This window comes from Lissotriton vulgaris, chromosome 9 (genome assembly GCF_964263255.1).
Source record: "Lissotriton vulgaris chromosome 9, aLisVul1.2, whole genome shotgun sequence".
Lineage (NCBI taxonomy): Eukaryota > Metazoa > Chordata > Amphibia > Caudata > Salamandridae > Lissotriton > Lissotriton vulgaris.
The window spans coordinates 1,048,771,951-1,048,793,733 of record NC_141697.1 but is presented as its reverse complement, the minus strand read 5'-3'; the positions used below and the strand labels follow the sequence as shown (position 1 = coordinate 1,048,793,733).

The following is a 21,783-nucleotide window of genomic DNA, read 5'->3' as shown; positions in this document are numbered from 1 at the left end:
GGCATATTCATTGTAGTAAAAATATGTGTGGTAAAGAGGCATGTGCTCTAAAGCCTGCATTGTAATGGCATGCGTGGTTCCGACCGTGTTGTGAATGTGGTTCCCCGTATGGGGTTAGTCACCTGAGGGGGATTATTTTATTTATATTTTAAAACGTTTTGCTTCCTGGCCCCGCCTGCATAGGACTAGGACAATGGTGGGTGCAAACTGAAATAATCCTGACCTCCTTGAGGACCTTGTTTTATTAGGACAAGAAGTGCAACTAATCTCACCAGTTGGACTACCAACAATGCCCTGATGAACTATATAGTGGACAGGTCATAGTATAGTGAGATACTAGGGGACTGCAATACCACGTAGATGTCTATGCAGGACATTCCCAAGTAGGGGTGAACCCTACCTACAGTCAGTACTACAGTGTTGTTTCAGCTCTTTGATAATGATTTCCTACCTCTTGTCAAGATTTCAAAGTGCTTTGCAGACCCCCGGTTCTGAAAGAAGTGTGTTGGTTACAGTATCATGTATCAGTGTTTAGTAGTAGTGTTGAGCGTGATGCCAAAGAAGTGTGTTCTCAACATGATGCATCTCAGTGTCAGTGCATTTTACACAATTGGTGGAGTGCAAAGTAGTATGTGACCTTTGCTACCAGCGTAGAACAAATCAGACAAATCAAGTCCTTGGCCCCTGGATTTACCCACCAACATCCACAAATGCTGTAATGATAGACCACTGCAACGAACTGCAATCTTTTCACAATTCAAGGAAGAGTCAGTTGCAGAGTTTGTATGGGCAGACAACGCTCAGCAGCTTTAGGATAGATTTTCAGGGACCAATGTTCACCAAACCTTGTACAGGGGTGAGATCACTAAATTTTTGGCCATCTCAAAGGTGCTCACAACTCCTCACTCACAGATGACAACCGATCACTGACAAAACCTCTATAGATAGCAGGGTGCCATAAAGTTTTAAACTTGTTGCAAACGTCCCCAATGCACAATATAAATGCTGTGCATTCCTCAACTTCAGTATTACATGCAGTCCTCTGGGGAGAGACTGAATCCAGGGCTTGGTGCACTGAGAAGGACCAGGTATTGAGATCCTGCAAGATATCTCTGTAGCCTTCATGCTCTACTTCTGGATCCATCCCAGTCTGGGCTTTAGCAATGGAGTGATAAGACATTGAGCACTAGCAGTCACCCCTACCATCGTCGGCCCCCCTATGAAATTTCACTGAACATTCTTTGCTGTCACCATTCTTCTTTATTGTGCATGTTTAGCCCTTGGATGGACTCACACCAATTGGTTCAAGTGCAAATGTTTGCCAATGAAATCCAGATGCTGGATTACATTATCGGTTTGCAGCAGTGTGCACTATCATCGGATGCAACCTCGCCATGCAGCCAAATGCTTTCCAAAAAACTGCTCTCCCCAGTGCACCGGCAAGTTCTCCACAGAATACGTATGCATTGGGGGGGGGGGGAGAGTGAAGGAAGGCAAGGCAACGCAACGCTGCAGTTCAAACCATTCTTGCACATTCCACTACATGTGAGCCTGGACTGCTTTTGGGGGTGAAGCCTATGGCCTTCATGTACCACTGCCAGGGGGCGGCTGCTCCTTGTGGGTGAGGCCCTCAAAGACCCTCTGTGTCCCATCACGGAGTATGAGTAGCATTTTTGCCAATAACAGGTAAAAATTTAGTGAACAGGAAACAAGCAAATGATACTGTGAACAAAACGGACTAGAAAGTAGTTGACAGATATGCACTGGATCATCAAATAAACAACATGTGGGTAAATAGCGACTAAAGGAGGTTAGATCAAAGCCTGAGGCAAGCAGCTTGGGGATTAGTGCAAAGTACAGATAGTTTTCTTGTGGAATCCCTACCCAACGGCATAAAGTGTCTGAATTGGCTTCTTCCACTGTCTCTCAGCTGCCAGTGCCCGGACCAAGTACTCTGCATAGTGGTAAGTGAGTTCGCTGGGTTTACCCATTAAGGCTTCGTATTTCAGGTCCTTTCCGGTGATCTTTTTGTAAATGTTTTCGAGACACACCATAAATGTGCCATGGCCAAACCTAGAGAGACAAAGTCACACTTTAAGTCAAGCTATAGAACGTTAGTTTTAGTATTGAAGGAACATAACAAAACGATACTAGTACTAGCTAACAGATTTACAGGATTCATTTTTCATTGATTCATGTGCTATCAGTTTGCACCAGAATCTTGAAATTAAGCATTTTATTTCTATAAAGTCTTTTTAATTCAAAACGTTTTTTGCAGTAGAATACATGATCAAGGAACCAGAACATTGATCATTACAATAGTTTTTCATGACAGTCATCATACGTGTAGAATTGGCATGTAGAGTAATCAGTACATGAAATGCTAGGAGTGCTGGTCCTCAGAAGTAAATATTGTTGCTAGCTGATGAAGTTTTGAGTTACTTTGATCAAGGAGACAAAAAAAAAATGAAGGAGAGGAATGTGAGGAAGAGAAGTCACAAGCATAGGGAGAGAGTAGAGGAACAGTTCAAGCTTTGAAAGGCACAAGCCTACTAGTCTATTTTATAAATCAAAAGGAATAAAGATTGGGGGTGACTGTGATAAGCAAGATGAGCTAGGGTAGCCAGATTCTATTAGTGAAATATTCACTTTAAGGAGGATTTGCCTTCTGTACGTAGAAATGTAGCTTAGACCAAAGGCCTTGACGAAAACTGTGTTGTCTCCACAACCTATAAAGCAAATCCATGCCAACCATGTGTGCCAAAATTCAGAGTTTTTCCTTTCACACAAAATAGACTTTATGCCCAAGGTTAACAGCAGAGAGATAGCTTTAGAATGTTTAAATTTGGTATGGGGTTAAGGCACAAAGAGCTACAATAATAAAATTAGATGAATCTTTGATTCAGGGTTATTCAAAAACTAATCATTCATATTTCCGTTCTGTCTGGAGCGAGGCCTATTTTTAATTCAATGGAGATGCATGTATAATATGATATAATTATTAATGCTATTCTTGGATTTGCTGTTCTGAGAAAATATGAACTTGTATGCAGTCTATTCTGTGAAAGGTGTTACAAGGAGGAGAGTACAAAGTATAATTGCTCCCATATGTAATATATGTTAATTTAACTTATAATGTGCATGAATCACCCCCACGAGGGGTATCTCAGCACCACAGTAGACCTAGGAAGGAAGTATTAGTGTTGGAATAGCTTGGTCTTGAGAAGCTTTCTGAAATGAGAGTGGTATATGCATTTCCGTAGTGAGTAGGTAGTTTTTTCCAGTAGCAAGAGGCCAAGTAAGAGAAGGCTGGAAAATTGTGGTGAATAACCTAATTGTTCTGCCTAAATGCTAAAACAGTGTGATGTGAGGTATGAAAGGTTTATTAAAGTAGGCAGGATTTCCAGATGGATATATATATATAAATACAGAGGCATAGAGATAGTCACAGAGGGAAAGAGAAAGAAAAGAAGAGAGAGAACAGGAGAAAAATACTAGGGCCCATATGTATGAACACATTTTCCCATAGACACAGAATGGGTAAAAACCTTTGATACATATGGCCCTAGATAACTTCTACCCCCCCCCCCCCCCAACAATGCACTGAGAGAGACAGTGTAGTCCTCGAGTGGCCAACCAGCAGAGCAAAAAACCAGGCCCGCTGAGGAACAAATTAATACACAATGTGAATTATAGCACACCAATAATCTTATATATCAATTTCCATATCGCAAACAATGTTTTAGAGAACTTACATAGAATTATAGCTAGATAACAGTCAATATTGACTACATTTTCGCCAAGGGGCTTTGAGTGACATCAAATAGGCAATGAGAATAAATCTTGAGTTGTGTATGATCAGGACCCAGGCATGTAAAAACATCCATGTAACTCCCTTTTTACTCGTATAGCAACATTATCAGTAACATTTCCACCCTCCACAAAGACATAGTTCTTCATTCAATTTGTCTCTTGCCTTCGAAACCACCAAGATAGTTTCATAATGCACTAATTGCAGGTTGTGAGACCTGGAATCTTTTGGTGTGTTTCGCCGTCTTTTTGCTTTATGACCTCCTGGTTTTGACTCTGTTTTTGCAGGTTTAGTGTCTCTGTGCTCTTTCTCACTGTTGTTCTGAGTTAAAGTGCAAGTGCTCCTATTGTAAGGAATATGCTACTTACCACAATGCATCTGTTCTTGGCATAGAGGGCTGCAGAGTGGTACATTACGAATAGATCGCCATCTGGTGTTGGGCTCGGATGATTGCACTTGTTTTTCTATTGAAGAGTCTTTTGTAGACTGGTGACTCCTCCTTTGGGTGCTAGTGCGCATGGGCATCGACTCCATCCTTAGATTGTTTTGCCATAGTAGGGTTAGATGGAGTAGTATGATAGAATACAGATAGAAATGCCCATGTAAGTGTATCTAAATAAGATAGTGTTGGAACAGACACAGGTTTCCGGGGAGGCTGGGAGGGCATGTACCACTCTGCATCCCTCTATGCCAAGAACAGATGCATACTGGTAAGTAGCATATTCCGTTCGAGGCATATGGGCTGCAGATGGTACATTATGAATAAACTATACAGCAGTTATCTCCCTAGCGGTGGTCAACAGTGTCTGTTGCAACAGTCTGAAATAAAGTCTTTAATACAGCTTGTCCCACTCTAGCCTGTTGTGTTGTGTGCACATCTACACAGTAGTGTTTTGTGAAGGTGTGCGGTGTAACCCAGGTAGCTGCTTTGCATATGTCATCTAGGGGAATGTTTCCTAAGAATGCCATAGATGCTCCTAGTTTACGTGTAGAGTGAGCTCTAGGAGGAACAGTGAATGTCCTTTTTGCTTTTAAGTAGCATATTTGTATACATTTTACAATCCACCTGGCAATGCCTGCTTTAGAGATGGGATTGCCCTTATGTGTAGGAGAAAAAGCTGCAAATAGTTGTTTTGTTTTTCTAAAAGTTTGTGTTCTTTCTATGTAGTACAATATTGCCCTTCTGTCATCTAATGTATGTAGGGCCCTTTCTGCTACAGTCTGTGGTTTTGGAAAGAAGACCGGTAGTTCCACTGGTTGATTGATGTGAAATGCTGAAATTACTTTAGGCAAGAACTTTGGGTTTGTTCTAAGAGAACCACTTTATTTTGGTGTAACTGCATAAATGGTTCTTGTATTGTAAACGCTTGCAATTCACTTACTCTTCTGAGTGAAGTGATAGCTATAAGAAAGGCCACCTTCCATGTGAGGAATTGTATTTCACACCTATGCATAGGTTCAAAAGGTGGTCCCATTAATCTGGTAAGTACTATGTTGAGATTCCAGACTGGGGAAGGCGGTAGTCTTGGTGGAATGACTCTTTTGAGGCTTTCAATGAAAGCTTTTATCGCTGGTACTTTAAACAGGGAAAGATGTTGTCTGTTTTGTAGGTACGCCGCTATCGCTGCAAGATGAACTCTAATAGAGGTGTATGCTAGGTTACATTGCTGCAAGTGTAGTAAATAGCAAATAATTTCTTTAGTGGATGCGTCCAGAGGGTTGATGTTATTACTGTTACAGTATACAGCAAACCTTTTCCATTTTGCTGCATAGCATGCTCTGGTGGTAGGACGTCTTGCTTGTTTAATGATTTCCATACAGTTTGGAGGTAAATCTAAGTATCCAAATTTTACGACTTTAGGAGCCAGATCGCTAGGTTCAATTGTTTGGGATCTGGGTGCATTATTTCTCCATGGTTCTGTGTAAGGTGCATGGGTAATAATCTCAGCTTTTAATGTGGCACCTGTGATAGTTGCAGTAGCGTGGTGAACCACGGCTGTCTTGCCCACATGGGTGCTACTAGTATCATTGTCATTGAATGTTGTTGCAGTTTCCGAACCACTAATGGAATTAGCGGGAGAGGGGGAAAAGCGTAAGCAAATTTGTTGGACCAATTTATCCATAGCGCATTGCCCTGGGACCGGTGGTGTGGGTACCTGGATGCGAAGTTTTGGCATTTTGCGTTCTGATGAGTGGCAAAGAGATCTATCTCTGGTTGTCCCCATCTTTGGAAGAATGGCTGCAGTATTTGGTTGTGCAGTTCCCATTCGTGTACTTGTTCTGACTCTCTGCTTAGGATGTCTGCTATCTGATTTTGAACTCCTGGTAGGTGTTCGGCTAACAGATGGATCTTTTGAGGAATGGCCCATCTCCAAATGTCCTGTGCTAGTCTGGATAGTTGGAGAGAGTGTGTTCCCCCCTGTTTTTGAATATAATACATTGCAGTCATGTTGTCTGTTCTGATCAGGACTGCCTTGTTGAGTATTTGCATTTGGAAAGCTTTTAATGCTAGAAATACTGCTAGTAGTTCCAAATAATTGATGTGCAGTCTTTTTTTGCTGTACACTCCATTTTCCCTGCACTGTATATTTGTCCATATGCGCTCCCCATCCGGTGAGCGATGCTTCCGCTGTCAGTATCACTTGTGGAATCGGTTCTAGGAACGACCGTCCCTTGGAAATGTTTGTTGTGTTCCACCACTTCAGAGAGCGATGTGTGCGGTCGTCTACCAACACCAGATCTGTAATCTGACCTTGAGCCGGATTCCACTGTGTCGCTAGACACTCTTGCAGTGGACGCATTTGTAGTCTGGCATGTGGTATAAGCAGTATGCAGGAGGACATCATCCCTAACAGCTGCATGAACACTTGAGCTGTTAGTGAGTGTTGTGGTTGAAATTTTTGGATCAGCGTGATCATTGTTTGGATCCTGATTGGTTTGGGGTATGCTTTGGCTCTTTCTGTGTCTATAGTAGCCCCTAGGTATTGTTGAATCTTGTTTGGTTGTAGGTGGGATTTTTTGTAGTTCACCGTAAACCCTAGCTGGTGCAGCAATTGAATGGTCTTCTGTGTGTTGTGAAGACATTCTTCTTGTGACTTGGCCTTTATTAGCCAATCGTCCAAGTAAAGGAAGACATGTATTTATCGTCTTCTTAGGTGTGCTGCAACTACTGCTAGGCATTTTGTGAACACTCTTGGTGCCGTTGTGACCCCAAACGGAAGGACCTTGAACTGATAATGTTGTCCTTCTACTACAAACCTGAGGTATTTTCTGTGGGCTTTGTGAATTGGGATGTGAAAGTAAGCGTCTTTTAGATCCAGTGTAGAAAGAAAGTCCCCTTTCTTCAGTAAAGGAAGTACTTGCTGGAGCGTGACCATGTGGAAATGTTCCGAGTTTATGTATGCATTGAGAGGTCGGAGGTCTAAGATTGGTCTTAGAGACCCGTCTTTTTTGGGGATTAGGAAGTATAGAGAGTATACTCCTGTCCCTTGCTGATGTTTTGGAGCCTTCTCTATGGCATGCTTTTGTAGCAGTGATAGTATTTCTTGTTTTAACAATGTCAAATGGTCTTGACTCATTGGACGCTGTCTGGGGAGGATGTTTGGTGGGGTAGCTGTGAGTTCTAGGCAATAACCATGTTGGATAATTTGTCTCACCCACCTGTCTGATGTGATGTTTTCCCAGACAGGTAGGAACTGTTATAGACGTCCCCCGACCGGTGTTATATGGTCTGGGGCGAGTTGTATTAAGTCACTGTTTTGGGGTTTGGGAGTTGCGGTTGTTATTATTTTCGCGACCTCTACCCTTGTTGTGGTTACCTCTGTAACTGCCTCTTGAATTACCTCTGGGTGATGTTGGTGTAAAAGAGGTAGATTGCTGACTTGTACCTGTATTTTTTTAGCCCCCTCTATAGGTGGATCTACGAAAGGAACCCCTTTGAGTTGGTTGTTGTAATGCTCCCATTGACTTAGCCGTTTCTGTGTCCTTTTTCATCTTTTCTAAAGTCTCATCTGTACCTGAGCCAAAAAGTGTTTTTTGATCAAAAGGTTGGTTCAATAAAGATGTTTGTACTTCTTGTTTGAACCCTGAGACCCTAAGCCATGCATGTCTTCTTAGCAGGATACTGGTGTTGATGGATCTTGCTGCAGTGTCTGCTGCGTCTAAGGCGCACTTAATGGAAGTGTTAGTTATTATCTTTCCTTCCTGTATAAGCTGATCTGCCCTTTTTTGATGTTCCTTAGGGATAGTGTCGTCATCCCCATGAGGTTCTCCCTCCCCTGTATCACTGTCTACATCTGATTGAGGTGTAGATGGTCTTGGTGTAGAAGGTGGAGGAATAGCTGGCCTAGTGTGAGGAATAGGAGAAGAGGGTGAGTCTCTAGGCTGAGGAGAAAGGGGAGGAGTTGTATTTGTCCCCATTGTTCTCTTTTTAGGAGGAAGAGCTTTGTCATCTAGCTGTTCATTCTTCTTCTTTTTCAGTGATTTTGTCACTACTTTGCCAGTTTGCGTCGATAAACAAAGTATTTTGTTTTGGATCTGTTTGCTGCTCCTGTGTCGGTACCGAAGTTTTTGGTTCCGAAAGGTGCCTTTGCTTCTGACCGTCAATGTTCTGTATTTTCGGCACCGAGAATCTGCTCGATTCCGATTTTTTCGGTGTCGAGTGAGTCTTCGACGTCGAAGCATGTTTCTGTTTCGACATGGAATGTTTTGATGCTGAGCTTTCCTTTGTATGGAGCTTCGGTGTCGATGTCTACCGTTTCTCAGATCCGACATGGTGGGAGGCCGAGAGTTTCGGTTTCTGTTTCGGTTTCGTTGCCGGGCCCGAAGGCGGGGCGTCGGAAACTTTCTTCGGTGGTCTGACCGGGCTCGAAGGCGGGGTCGGTACCACACGGGTCGGTTTTTTGGTAAGGGGACGTCGTCACTCACGGTTTGTTGAACGTCGATTTCCTCGACATCCGACTCGTCCACTTCCGACCCCGACTCGTCTTCATGTTCCTCTTCTTCTTCGAGGTGCTGGTCTTCGAACAGCTCCGGGATTGCCTCCAACTGCATTCTCGAAACCTCGTGTCTTCGAGCTCGACGGTTTCTAATCGTCGACTTGGAGGAGAATGCTGCGCAGGCTTCGCAGTCCCTGGATTCGTGTTCAGGTGATAGGCAGAGATTGCACACCTTGTGTGGGAACTTAGCACCACACGTTGGACAGCTCTTAAATGGAGTCCTTTCCATGGACTCCGGGCTGGACTACGTCGAGAAAGGCCTCCCGGTCGTCGACGTAGAAGAAAACGTTTATTGTTGGAGTCGAAATGCGTCGGAATGGAACTGAAATTGCGTTCGATAACAATACCGTCGAATTGGAAAGGGAATACGCGCCGAAATATCACTTCTTCTCGAAGTCGATCTGGAGCGCCTCGATCCTCATCCGAACCCGATGGCGGAAAAAACAATCTAAGGATGGAGCCGATGCCCATGCGCACTAGCACCCAAAGGAGGAGTCACCAGTCTACAAAAGACTCTCCAAGAGAAAAACAAGTTCAATCATCCGAGCCCAACACCAGATGGCGATCTATTCATAATGTACCATCTGCAGCCCATATGCCTCGAACATTGTAATATGGATTGGTTTTTCCATGATCATCATATGTGATTTACTGGTAAGTCCCTGGTAAAGTGCACTGAGAGTGCCAGGACATGAAAATCAAATGCTGCTAGTGGGCTTGCAGCACTGATTTTGCCACCCACAAGAGAAGCCTTTAATAGGGTTCTCAGACCTGCCACTGCAGCGACTGTGTGAGGGTTTCACCCACTTGCCAAGCCCTAACCTTTCCTTTTTTTTTTTTAACATGCTAGTCACCCCTAAGGTAGGCCCAAGGTACCCCTATGGGCAGGGTGCAGTGTATGTGAGAGGCAGGACATGTACTGGGGTGTGTAACATGTCCTGATAGTAAAATACATTGTTATTTGTTTTTCACTATTGAAAGGCTATCTGTCCCATAGGATAGAATGGGGAATACTTTGTACCATCTAACAAGTATATCTTCTCATTGAGACAAGAGAGATAAATGGAGTTTCGTAAGCTTGAACTCAGAATGTAGAAATGCATCTTTTATTAAAGATGATTTTTATATTTTATGTTTGATAATACAACTTTTAGAAAGTAGGTATTTTCTTGCTCAGCCATCCTGTGTGCCAATGCTGGGTTGTAGATTGACTGTCTTGCTTTTGAGTGACAGGGGCTAGGGATGTGCATTCTCTTCAGACAGCCAGGAAAGGGGGGGGGGGGGAGGGGAGGAACAGTGGGAGGAGATTTCCTTACACCTCAATAGGCCTGGTCTGCCGTGGACAATGAGGTCTCCATCTCCTGCCGGGAGGCTGGGCAAGATAGGACCAAACTGGTTTGGACTAAGCACAGAAACTCTTTGCCCCAGAGAATAAAGAGAAATGCAGTATAAATATTGGGGCCCAGACCCCAGAACTTTGAAACTTGCTTGAAATCAAGGACCCTGCTAAGAAGAAGAGCTGGAAGTACTACTAGGAGGTGTACTGCCCCATTGATGTGTTGTTGCATTGTTGGGTTGGCCTGCAATTTGTACTTCTGCCTTTGGCAGTGAAAAGAATGGACAGAACTTTCTTTACTTGTTGCCGAGTATCTCCAAGGGCTTAGAATAGAGCTTGCCTACTGTTCACAAAGTCTCAGGGAACAGCAAAGACTTCACCTACCTTAGGTTACCGGCTCTTGAACCGTGGGTTTCAGCTGCCACAGAGGGGGAAGCAGCTGACACTGACACTGCTGTGGACTCCATGTCCTGAAGGCACCTCAGAGGGCACCAGCGTACTTCGCCCCACAAACCTGGTCTCACCGATGACGATGACTGCCGCTGCCACTGAACCGCTGCTTGCACGCGACCTGTGGACACTGCACTCCGCACCGCCTTACTTCACTCCTCAGCCCTGGTCTCACTGACGACGTCGCTGACTGAAACACCCGTGACTGCACTGTGGTTTGGGGGCGCCGCTCTTAAGTTACACATCGCACTGCCCCCTCCCACACCACAGTCTAGGCCGGCCGACGCCAGCTCCCATCAACTGGCATTGTTGCTTGAACCGTGACCTGTCAGCACAGCCACGAGCACTGCCTCACTCCGCACCGTAACCCTTGTCTCACCGATACTGCCGGACGACCGCCACCGAGGCGTTGCCTGCACCACGACATGAAAGCACTGCACGCTGCACCGCTACACTTCATATCGCAACTGCGGCGGTTGTCGCGGTCGGCCCGCATGGAATCGGTCGGGCGGAACCAAAGGGCCTGCTTACGAGTCTGCTGACACTAAAGCTGGTCCGCTCTGATACGGTTGACCGGAACTGTTGGATAGTGTTTTCAGCACCGCTGTAGCACCGGACAGAGCTATCAACTTAAAGGAACGGTTTATTAAAGTCATACTTGGAAAGTGCCTATTTTTGATTACTGTATGTTGATCTTTTATCGTTTTGGTTTTGTTTGCACAGATAAATATTGGTTATTTTTCTAAAGCAGGTGTGGTGTACTTTTGTAGTGTTTACACTGTATTACAGTTGGTTATGTGCAAATGCTTCACACACTGCCTCCGAGATAAGACTGACTGCCCGTGCCAAGCTACCAAGTCAGAGAGCAGGGGATATTTTAGGAGTTTATAACCCTTATCCTGACAAGAAGGGAGGGCCCCTATTTGGACATAGGTGCAAACCACTGCCATCTAGAGACCCCCATTTCTAACACAGGTGTAGGCTGCAAATTGTTGTCGTAGCACTGAAACTTCATTCCATCATCCTTGTCAAATTCAAGTATAGAAACTATTCTTGTTGCACAGAAATCTGAATGTTCTTTTATCCTTACTGAGTGAAAATAGATATTAAGTACATCAGTGAGCACAATATGAGCCTATAACAGATTGCTGCTCAAAGAGCGTAAGAATGAACCCAAATGTTATAGTTTTAAAACACGTATACATCCTTGTTGCAGAGGCACGGTCACTAACCATCATTATCGTTGAATCTCCTTTTGTAGCCTGTAAAATTATAAACCCATATGACCCACCGTCAAAGCTTACTCTTTAAAGTTTCTCCTTAATTGAAAAACAGTGTAAGATTCCTATTAAAACTAGATTCTGAAAGAAAACGTCATGGCGAGTTGACAACCATCTGAAGCCTTTTGGTATACCATCCATAGTGATAGTTGGAACTGAAATGGTGAACACTAAAATTTCTCATTAATTGAGTTATTATATTAAAACATGCTTATCAGTGAGCAATATTAGAAGTCTCACTAATTCAGGCAATAACCCACAAGTCTTTAATCCAGCAAAATGTGCATGCAAATTATCATTTAATAACATTGGCTCTGTAGGCAAGTTAGCTTGAGAAGCAATCAGGTCACCATATTACCCACCTTGGGGACTGTGCTTCAGCCATCCACATGAGATCCATGTTACAGGCAAGCAGAGGTATATGTGGGTAACTGAACTGCTGATGAGCATCTCCAGGACGACCACTTGTCAACAGAACATCAATTATCAGCTGAAGATTGGTCTCCCATCGGATCGGCTCACCGAAAAGGATAACGGCTACCACCAGGGAATTAAAGAATAATTAAGTATGGGAGATCCGTTTCATAGAGATGTACATGTTACACAAGGTGAACTGTCTCTACAGTGACCAGATAGCTCCAGGACACCACTTTTCCATTAGCGTACTTAGTTTGTACATACATTGTTATCAGGTGTGTTGGTCCAATTGGCTCTATTGATATGTAAAAGCCAAGTCCAGGAATGGAAAAGTGTCCCGGTGATATGGAGCCGTCTGGTCACCTCAACTTCGGCAATCATTTTTTCGAGAAGGTTCAATGTAGCAATGCAGTACAAGCCCAGACATTGAATAAAATACACACAGTATTAATAAGGGTATGTTGAAGGGCACCATGCTTTTGTAGATTCAAAACTGCTAATCAATTTATTTAGCACAAAACGGCATTAAAATAAATAACATATTCATCAGCAACCAACACATTCACCCACATAACCCCCTCACTGTCACCTAAAACACAAAACCTTCCCAATGCCACAGAAACAATTATTCACAAACAGCATGGTTTACTGTTGAGCCTCTAACCAGTTCCTCGATACCGGATCCACAAATGACCAGATGGGTAAAACAAGAGTGAAATTTGAGAAGGTACATCACTGATCTGTGAAAATACTTCTGGAACTTAATATCTGTTACAAACTGTAATGCTGTGAATATTCCTGCCATAAACTGATGAGTCTGGGCAACTATTTTGAGATGCATCTGCAATGTCAATAGGTTTGGCATTTGCTGCTAACATTTTGGTTTTCCAAAGCTTCTTGCTCTATGCTGTAACGGGCGGAAGAAAAATGTGAAAGACAACAACCGACCCGTGAATGAAGAGGGCTTGTTGAAGAAACCCATAAGTAAGTATATTCTGTTTGGTGTTTTACGAATGTCAAAATGTCTTGGCGAATGCCAGATCTACAAATGTTCATTAAATATAGGATGCATAGTTGGCAACTGTGTAATGTGCTAATACCTGGAGTGAACCAGCACACTTGGTTTCAAAAAAATGGTAGACTAATGACTAAAGAAGAGTAAACACATTTTGCGTGCGTCCACTTTTAGGAGCGATGTAGCCCTAATCCCTCTCAGTACTCAAACAACAAATGGAGGCTACGGAAAACCACAACCTACGTGGAGCACAGCTACGGACAAAATTGTCTCAAAAAATTACACAAACACGTATCTGCTCAAATACACTATTTGTAAGAATTAATCAGTGATGTGTTTCATCAGCAGAAATGAAATTAAGAACATGTGAGCTTGTGCACTTGATTTAAACAAAAACAGAATACATTTTTATAATCCAAAGTGTCATCTCATTAACAAATGAACACATATATTCATTTCGACTTCATACATATGTACAATACATTAACAGGGACAATTCCAATGCATTTCGGGTTCAGTCGGAACCCTTCATCAGGGGATAAATACGTCAAAATAAAAGAGCTTTGTGGACTCTGCTGTGTCCTCCTCAGGAATCTACAACAGAATAATTATAAGCGTATCAAACACAATGTCTTGTCCTGTCAAATATAAACATCAAAACAGTATAAATAGGTTGATAGGATTTGCACTCAAACGAAAAGAAAAAGGGCGAGTATTCTGTAGAACCTGTGGCTGTGCTAGCCTGTGTGCAAAGTGAAAATGTTAGTGAAAGTTGATCTCATACGTTTAGCTAGAAACCTAGTAACAAAAAGTTCAGAGATACACCCACTTTGAAACACTCCTGTGTGCTAAAAAGCCTCAGTGCATATTTAAATAAAACTGGGTGAGTCCCCGGTGTTAAATTATATATCAGCAATGGACTCTTACCCTCCGCAAAAAGACGTAATCCGCGTCTCGCTGAAAAACAAATAACATAAACCACTGTAATTGACTCCAGTCAATCCCAGAAAAATGCAATGGGTTACAGAATAGAAGAGGACTGCAACTGGTCTTACCCGACCTGGCGGCCAACTGGTCGTTAATCGTGCGGTCCCGACTCGGGGGTGTGCTCCGTGTGCTAAAAACGCGAGGAGAGTTAATAAGGAGTCTTAATGCAAAGAAAGTAATTAAACTATTTAGTGGACGAGCAACGCGGTGGTTCTCACCGTATCTGAAATGGAGTAAAACACAGCCTCTCGCTCGAAACGGGTGCCTGTAACCGCAGCACGTACACGATACCCAGCATGCTAAGCGTATTTAAAGAAACAGTGTATTTATTACAATGGCCGACTGGGTTCACGTCCCGACGCGGACACGAACGCACAACAAACTTTATTGTGCATATGTTTGTGACACTGAGTCTATGAATAATGTGTAACCGCAAAAACAAGTCCTCGTGATCCCCCCATAAGTAATGTCACAAGGTGAGCAAAAATGGATGAGTTGTATCCAAAGTCTTATAAAAAAGTTCACCACTCGCTTGCGGAGAATTTATGAAACTAAGAGACCACCTAATGGGCAGAATAGGGTACTCAAGATCACCAGAAAAACTAAGGTGTAGAAATTAAAAAATGATACAGGTGGCTCCGCAACATGGACATGCTGATGTTGACTGAAAGGGCGGTGTACAAATTGAGGGGTAATCCACGTAAATGGAATAGGGTGTGGCAACCCTGGAACACCTATAGAGGGGATATCTGCGACCCACTGGAAGAGGACGACATCGAAGGATCTGAGAGTGACGAGGAGCGTTGATTGGGTAGTAACTATGTATATAGGGCGTGTGCAACAGAAGTGGGTGGGACCTGCCTTGGGAGGAGGTATGGGAGGGTGTGGGAATTAAGGGGCCTTGATACAATACACTGCTCTCTTTACAGATGGACTGGGCTACGAATGCCGAAAGCTACTACTTCAAGTACGTGCCGGACTAAGTGTGCTGTTTTCATTGTTTTATGTTTGTTGTAAGATAAAAAAGGCAAGACTCAGACGAATAGTAGCCAACAAACCACAAAATCGCAAACTGTATTTCTACGACACATGTATATCCCTATTCATCACATCGTCGATAAGACCTGAAATGCTTTGCACTAATGTGGATGTTATAAGTTTTGTCATTGTGTATACTGTATCACTTCGTTCACCTAGTACCTAATGTGTAAAAACGCGATGGATGAAGCTGTACATACTATCTTTGTTTTGCACCAAAAATAAAAATTAAAAAAAAAAAAATGATACAGGTTACTCAAATGAAAAAGACAAAAGAAAGGGCTAAGGAGATGTGAAATGTGTCAGTGTTGTACACTGTAATATATCCTAAATACGTTGATAGTCTGATGAGTGAATAAAACAGAAGAGAGGGCTAAGTGCAAATCCTTTACAAAGATCTCTCAAATAAAATATAAAAAGTATATGGTTATTGGAAACACAATAACTCAGGGATCATTGAGCCTCCCAGGGATCACTGTGCCTAACAATTTTATCCAGTGTGTCTCCCTACGTGCTAGGACAGTGTTAACATCTGTTCATGAACTCAACGTCACTTGTTCAAGGATAGTAAACCTCAATTGTGGAATAATGTGTGAGGCTTGCAACCAATGGGCAACCAGCGAAGAACTTGTATTTTTATTGCAGATTCTACTCTTATGTTCTATCATGCGTGTTTTTAATTTTGCAGCTCGTCCTACCAACATAATCTAATCTGCATGGGCACTTAATAGCATATATTACCCTCTCTGTATTGCAGTCTGATGTGTGGTGCAGTTTCATCTTTCTGCCTGTATGTGGATGCGTAAATACATCTCCTAAAATTACATTGCCACACTGTCTACAGTTGTGGCATTTCCTCATTCCCCTTGTGACCTGTTTTTTAACACTGGAAGTGGATTTCAACAGTTCTCGTACGTTTTTGGGTCTGTTGTGCGCAAATAACGGAGGGCCTCGGAAAAGATCAACAAAGTCCGGTTCTTGTTCTATGATTTCCCAACGTTTTCTTATAATGGCTTTGATCTGGGTTCAATTATGTTTTTTTGGGTGCAATCATGAAAACAACATGAAAACAAAGGTGCCTATTTGCAAAGGCAGATTTACACCCAAGTAAATCTACATGAGTAAGTGTACTCTTACACTTTTGAATAGACTTACTATTTTTGGCTGTTCAAATTTTCAGAGTATAAATTTACCCTAAATTGTAGACCTACGTCTCCACCTCCTGAAACCAGGGGTTGCAGCCCTTTTTACGAGTGTAAAGTTGCTATAGCAATTTTATTTGTAGTTAATATTCAGTAATTTTAATTAGCCATGATTAATTAAAATACTTCAATTTTTAACACAAGTTTAAAAATGCAATCTATTTGTAATAAGTCAACTAATATTATTAAAAGTAATAAAATACGTCATTAATTTAACACTAAGAATATATGTACACACACAATTTAAAAATGAAATAATGTAATAAGTTTAATATAAATATCCTATGAAGTACATGGTCAGGCAGGCAGACTATGAAATACGTGGTCAGGCAGTATCTGTGACCTAGGCTTGAGGATATTGTTTGATAGGTCACAGGTGGGGTGGCACGTAGCCGGAAGACAAACATGTGAACAGGGAAGTTGGGTCAATCCCCCAGATAAGCGCAGGGACACTACAATGGTCCAGGGAGATTGGCTCCAATAAAGTACACATTGCCAGATGGGTGCGCGCATTCCCAAAACACCATAATGTCAGCTGTCGCATGAAATTAGGAACATACACAGCCAATCAGGGCACAGCACCTACAGTACACAGTGATCATGTGTCCTTCATTCCGGACATGTTACCCTCCGTAACTCAAGGAGTCCACGCAAGGTCGAGGTCCACCTGCATTTGTTATCAGGGGCCTTATTTAAGACTCCACCGAAAAGGTCAGCATTCTTTTACCAAAACGAATGTATAAAGCTCTATTCAGACTGATTGTACTTTGATACAGTCCTCAGACCTGCTTTCTGTAACTGTGCTCCCAGCCAAAGTGTTTAATTAAATCAACTGTTCCTGTTTAGGCAAATTTCTCTGGTTGCGCGAATATGAATTCACCTTGAAAAGACATTATGGCAAGCTAGATAACAGAGATTGGTACCGCGGACCCAGCTGCAGCCGAAGGAAAGGGACCCCGACCGGATGGATTCACATTTGCCCAGCAAGAAGGTGAGCAGACAGCACAATTGATTGGAAGTTCTGCTGAATCTGCAGTGCAGAGGTCTGTCCTTAAGCCGCCATCAGTGGGTAAGCGATTACATCTGATCCTTAGTCCCAGCATTTGGTGTATGGTAAGCTAGGACGAACTGTAGAAATGTAAGCTCCTTGCCCTGCCACTGACCGAAATGCAAGAAGAACAATTGATGGACAGAATGCAGAACAATATCATACATTCACCCCAGTACAGAGATCTGGGCCTAAATCCAATTTTATTTTGCTCACCATGCCATTCAGTTTGGACCCAGCCATATGCAAATCAGTCTTGACCCTGCGCCCAATGGAGACAGTCCAGCCCGAACTGCCAGGCCAGGTCCTCCCTGGACTGGAAACAAGCATCTTAAGACCGGTTTCAGGCTTTCAGCCCTCATCAGCCAGGATAGCTTTGTCCCAAATAAAGAAAGACAATCGGATTGGAGGTGACCCTGAAGTCCGGTTGGCACAGAGGGAGGCTTTCCTCATTATGAAATTTGACTCAGCCCTGCATGGGCTGGATGAATTGTCTGAGATCACAAAACTGTAATTACAATGTTAGACATTCACCCTAATTTCAGTATTTTTGCCAGGTGATTTGCTTTGTTTAGGGCTCTAAACATTTCCTGTTTCAAGATAAATGTATATCCTGGGCACATACATTACACTTAAATCAGGCTATTTTACCAACAACGTTGGTATTTGAGCTCATGAGTTAATGATCTATTTCGGATTTTCCAGCTGCCAAAGTGAGTGCTTTACTCATTTGAAAACTACCAGTACCAGAATTCCCAGGGACTCTGTAACTTTCTGGGGAATCTCTGCCGGGTAAAAGGAAGTGTCTTGCTTCACTCAAATGTTTGCTGAATTGTAGCAGACATCGGGTGTGTGGAGAATGCTCTAAAACAATTTAATCCAGGTAAGCAGCATGAGGCACCGCCTTTATAAATAGGAAAGTACATTTTGGTGAAGCGTTTTAGTAACTTTTACCGTTTCTACTTTAGACTAAGTTTAAAGAAGTGTGGAATTGGGATGGGTGTCGCCTGAGCAGCCTCATGGAGGGAAATTGATTCCCCTGGCAGTGAGGCGCTAATTACGGATTACAGTCAAGCCATCAGTAGAACTCTGTAACATCTCTGTGTCAACTGGGATTTCTAACTAAAGATTTTTCGTCACATCTCCTGGCAAACTGAACCGTCAGGTACTTAGAAGAGGTTTCAACTATTCCTCTACACACAGGGCGGACGCACATTGCGCCGCTTTTAAGAGATCAACTTTGTCCAAGTCCTGAGGAGAATCTGTGAAGTGTGTGGATTCGAAACACATTGGCTCTTGTGAGCTCGTGGGATTGTGTATATAAAGTGCCTTAAGGAATATAGCAATAATTTTTTTCCTCTTGTGCAGGCAACATTGTTTTGAACACAGAACCCCCAGTCTCTTGGCCTAGGCAGGACAGTTAACAACATCTAGTTAAGAATCTAACGTCCACTTGGTGCCTCATGTAAAAAGTAGGACTGGTGTTGTACTTTCAATGTTAATGTTATTTCACACGATTGTCTACGTTTTTTTCATTTGTCATTTTTGTCTTTGAATTTTTTCATTTTTAAGTGGAATATAACTGTGTTTTTGTAAATGTGGTGTTCCGTTTTTCTAAAACATGAAAAAATATTTATTTGCTTCGCTAATCGAAATAATTCAAAATAAGCTAAATAAAGCAAGAAGAACCCTAGAATTGATGGTCTAGGGTATTATTTTTAAAGTGTGCAAACTACTCCTTCTGGACACACTCTTTTCTCTTGAAGGATTTTGACAAAGTCATCATTTATTCTCTGTCAGTTCTTTAGGTCGAGCATTCGAGACCCCTTGTATATACCTTAGTATATACTTGTATGTGTATGTACTTTGTGGGCTCTGGAGATCAGTCCCAGGACTGGTCTGCTTCGGTTTAGGGACTTTTTTTCTGCTCAACTGCCTCTATTTAACAGTCTTGATAGAAAACGACCAGTACAGGTCAGTAAAATACCAGAATTACTTTATACTGAGGGACTTTCTTTTTTTAAAATTTCTGGCAACTGCCTCTATTTAACTTTGATAGAAAACAACCAGCAGAGGTTAGTAAAATACCAGAATCTCTTTAGCATTCTCTAGATTCCAGTCCATAGAAATGGTCTTCCACGAGCACCTGTAGACAAGAATATTTTTTTCAAATCTTGTATTTCCAGTAATATGACCACCGAAGGCCTGATTTTATATTAAAAACAGAGCTTTGGACATTTCCCGCTCAAAGGCAATATTTCTCTCCATGTGTTCCTATACCTGGTGTGTCACACAGTTTGGGGCTTACTTTCCCTCCATGTTAAAGAACAGTAGATGTTTCAGCACCCAGGCTAATGTCCTGCATAGCTAAATACATATAAGATCCCAAAGGCGAGACCGATTGCATTGCAAATGCTTGTTCTTATTATAGTATTGAAATTGACGCAAGGTATATTTGATGTTGCAATGATTTGATGCTGTGGTGCTGGTAAATGAATGCATCTGTATTTTGTCTTGAGTATTGTGTTTTTCGATGTCTCAATGTGCTACTGAAGGCATTGCTATTTATCACAATCCTTCTTTCATACCAAGGTAAACTTTGCTATTTGCTGCCAAATTCAAGGACGTTATAAAAATTGCACTTCTTTCTAGGTTGTGATCCTTCATATGCATTGCTATTTGTGTTTGTGAAATGCTTATGTTGATGCATCTGTAAATAGCGTTGAGCTCGTAAGTAGTTAGAACCAGCAATCCCCATGTGTATATAGTTCCCTATAACCAGAGTAGAACTTAAAATTCCCTAAAACCAGAAAAACTAGGGTGCATCTGTCACTTAAAAGAGTACCCAACTAATCATGGAGTCGCCAATAAAAACACATGAAAACCAGGTTCTCCACAAAGGCTAAAAAAAATGTAGCAAGTTTTGCCACGCCATTATGTTTGAGGACGATACCCTGCTGCTGTCCAAATCCCCTATGGGAATACAACGGGTCTTGGATGGGTTCACGATTTTGCGTGGAGCGGGGGCTTGAGATCAATGCTCTCAAAACTAAATATATGATTCTCAACCCCCCTCCTCCTCAACACGCCCCAATCCCACTATAGGCACCCTGAGACTCGAGAGGGTATCTAGTATTGAATACCTCGGGTGAATATCAACCAAAACATGACCTGGGATACGCACCGGACCAAGGCGAACATGAAATTAGCACAGTTAATGGGTGGCATCTGCAGGATGGTAAATAGGTCAACCTACAAACCCCTTGGTCCTGTGCTCCAAATTTATAAAATGCAGGCAAGGGGGGCAGTCACCTACGGGGGGGAATTGTGGGGTTATATACCAGCCCAAAACCTGTTGTCCACTGAAAATAAATTCATTAGACAGCTGGTAGCTTTACCCTCAAGCACCCCGCTTCTCAAGATGAGGTTAGATCTGGGTCTAAGACCAATTACAGAGGAGTTAGGACTGAAATCAATCACTTTCTGGCGTCGAATTTGGAGTACGCCTGAACTCATGAATTATAGGACTGAGCTCCAAGAGATCCTATCTTTACCAAATGCCTTACACATTCCTTGGTTGAGATACATTAGACAAACTTGTGAGAGCCTAGGAAGACCAGAATTATGACTAGACCCGGGAAATACATGCTCTAGGATCCCACGCAAACTCCTCTCAAGGGATTTCTATGAGCGAAATTTACATGCATTAGTAGAGAGTGCACGGGAGGGGACACTCACTAATTTGTTTATCAATTTTAAAGACTCATACTATCTAGAGCACGTCCTTGAAGGTATTAGTCCCGTTTTGACCAGGAAATTGTTTCTGCAGTAGCGATATGGCAGACTCCCCCTTAGGGCTTTCACCAACCGCTGGGGTCAGCCCTCGCCCACAGAACAGTGCCCGGTATGCACACATCCTCAGGAAAATGATTTGCACATCATATTTTTTTGTAAAGCTTACCATAGATCTAGGAGGCACTGGCTCATCCCACTTTTAAAAAACCTAGGTTTTAGACATCTTCTTTCAGCATACAGAATTTTAAAGACGGATTTATCACCCCCGATTGTGTTGCGGTGGCAAAATTCCTAACAGCGATGTGGCACACCCGCACTCGTTATATTAAGTCAACCACTGATTCGTGAAAAATGAAATGTATTGTTGATTTTTTACCAGAATGCATTGTTATTCTTTTAAAATGTTT

At 42.5% G+C, this 21,783-nt stretch overlaps 1 protein-coding gene across 1 annotated transcript in view; it reads right to left on the bottom strand.

Moving 5' to 3' along the window:
- The window catches only part of LOC147692773 (haloacid dehalogenase-like hydrolase domain-containing 5), a 103,250-nt gene that overhangs the window by 11,026 nt on the left and 70,441 nt on the right, over positions 1 to 21,783 (bottom strand). The window contains exons 6-7 of the mRNA XM_086938981.1: positions 12,237 to 12,411; positions 1,885 to 2,073 (exon numbers count right to left, since the gene is read on the bottom strand). Coding sequence (XP_086795107.1) covers positions 1,885 to 2,073; positions 12,237 to 12,411 — 364 coding nt within the window. The remainder of the gene's footprint in view (positions 1 to 1,884; positions 2,074 to 12,236; positions 12,412 to 21,783) is intronic.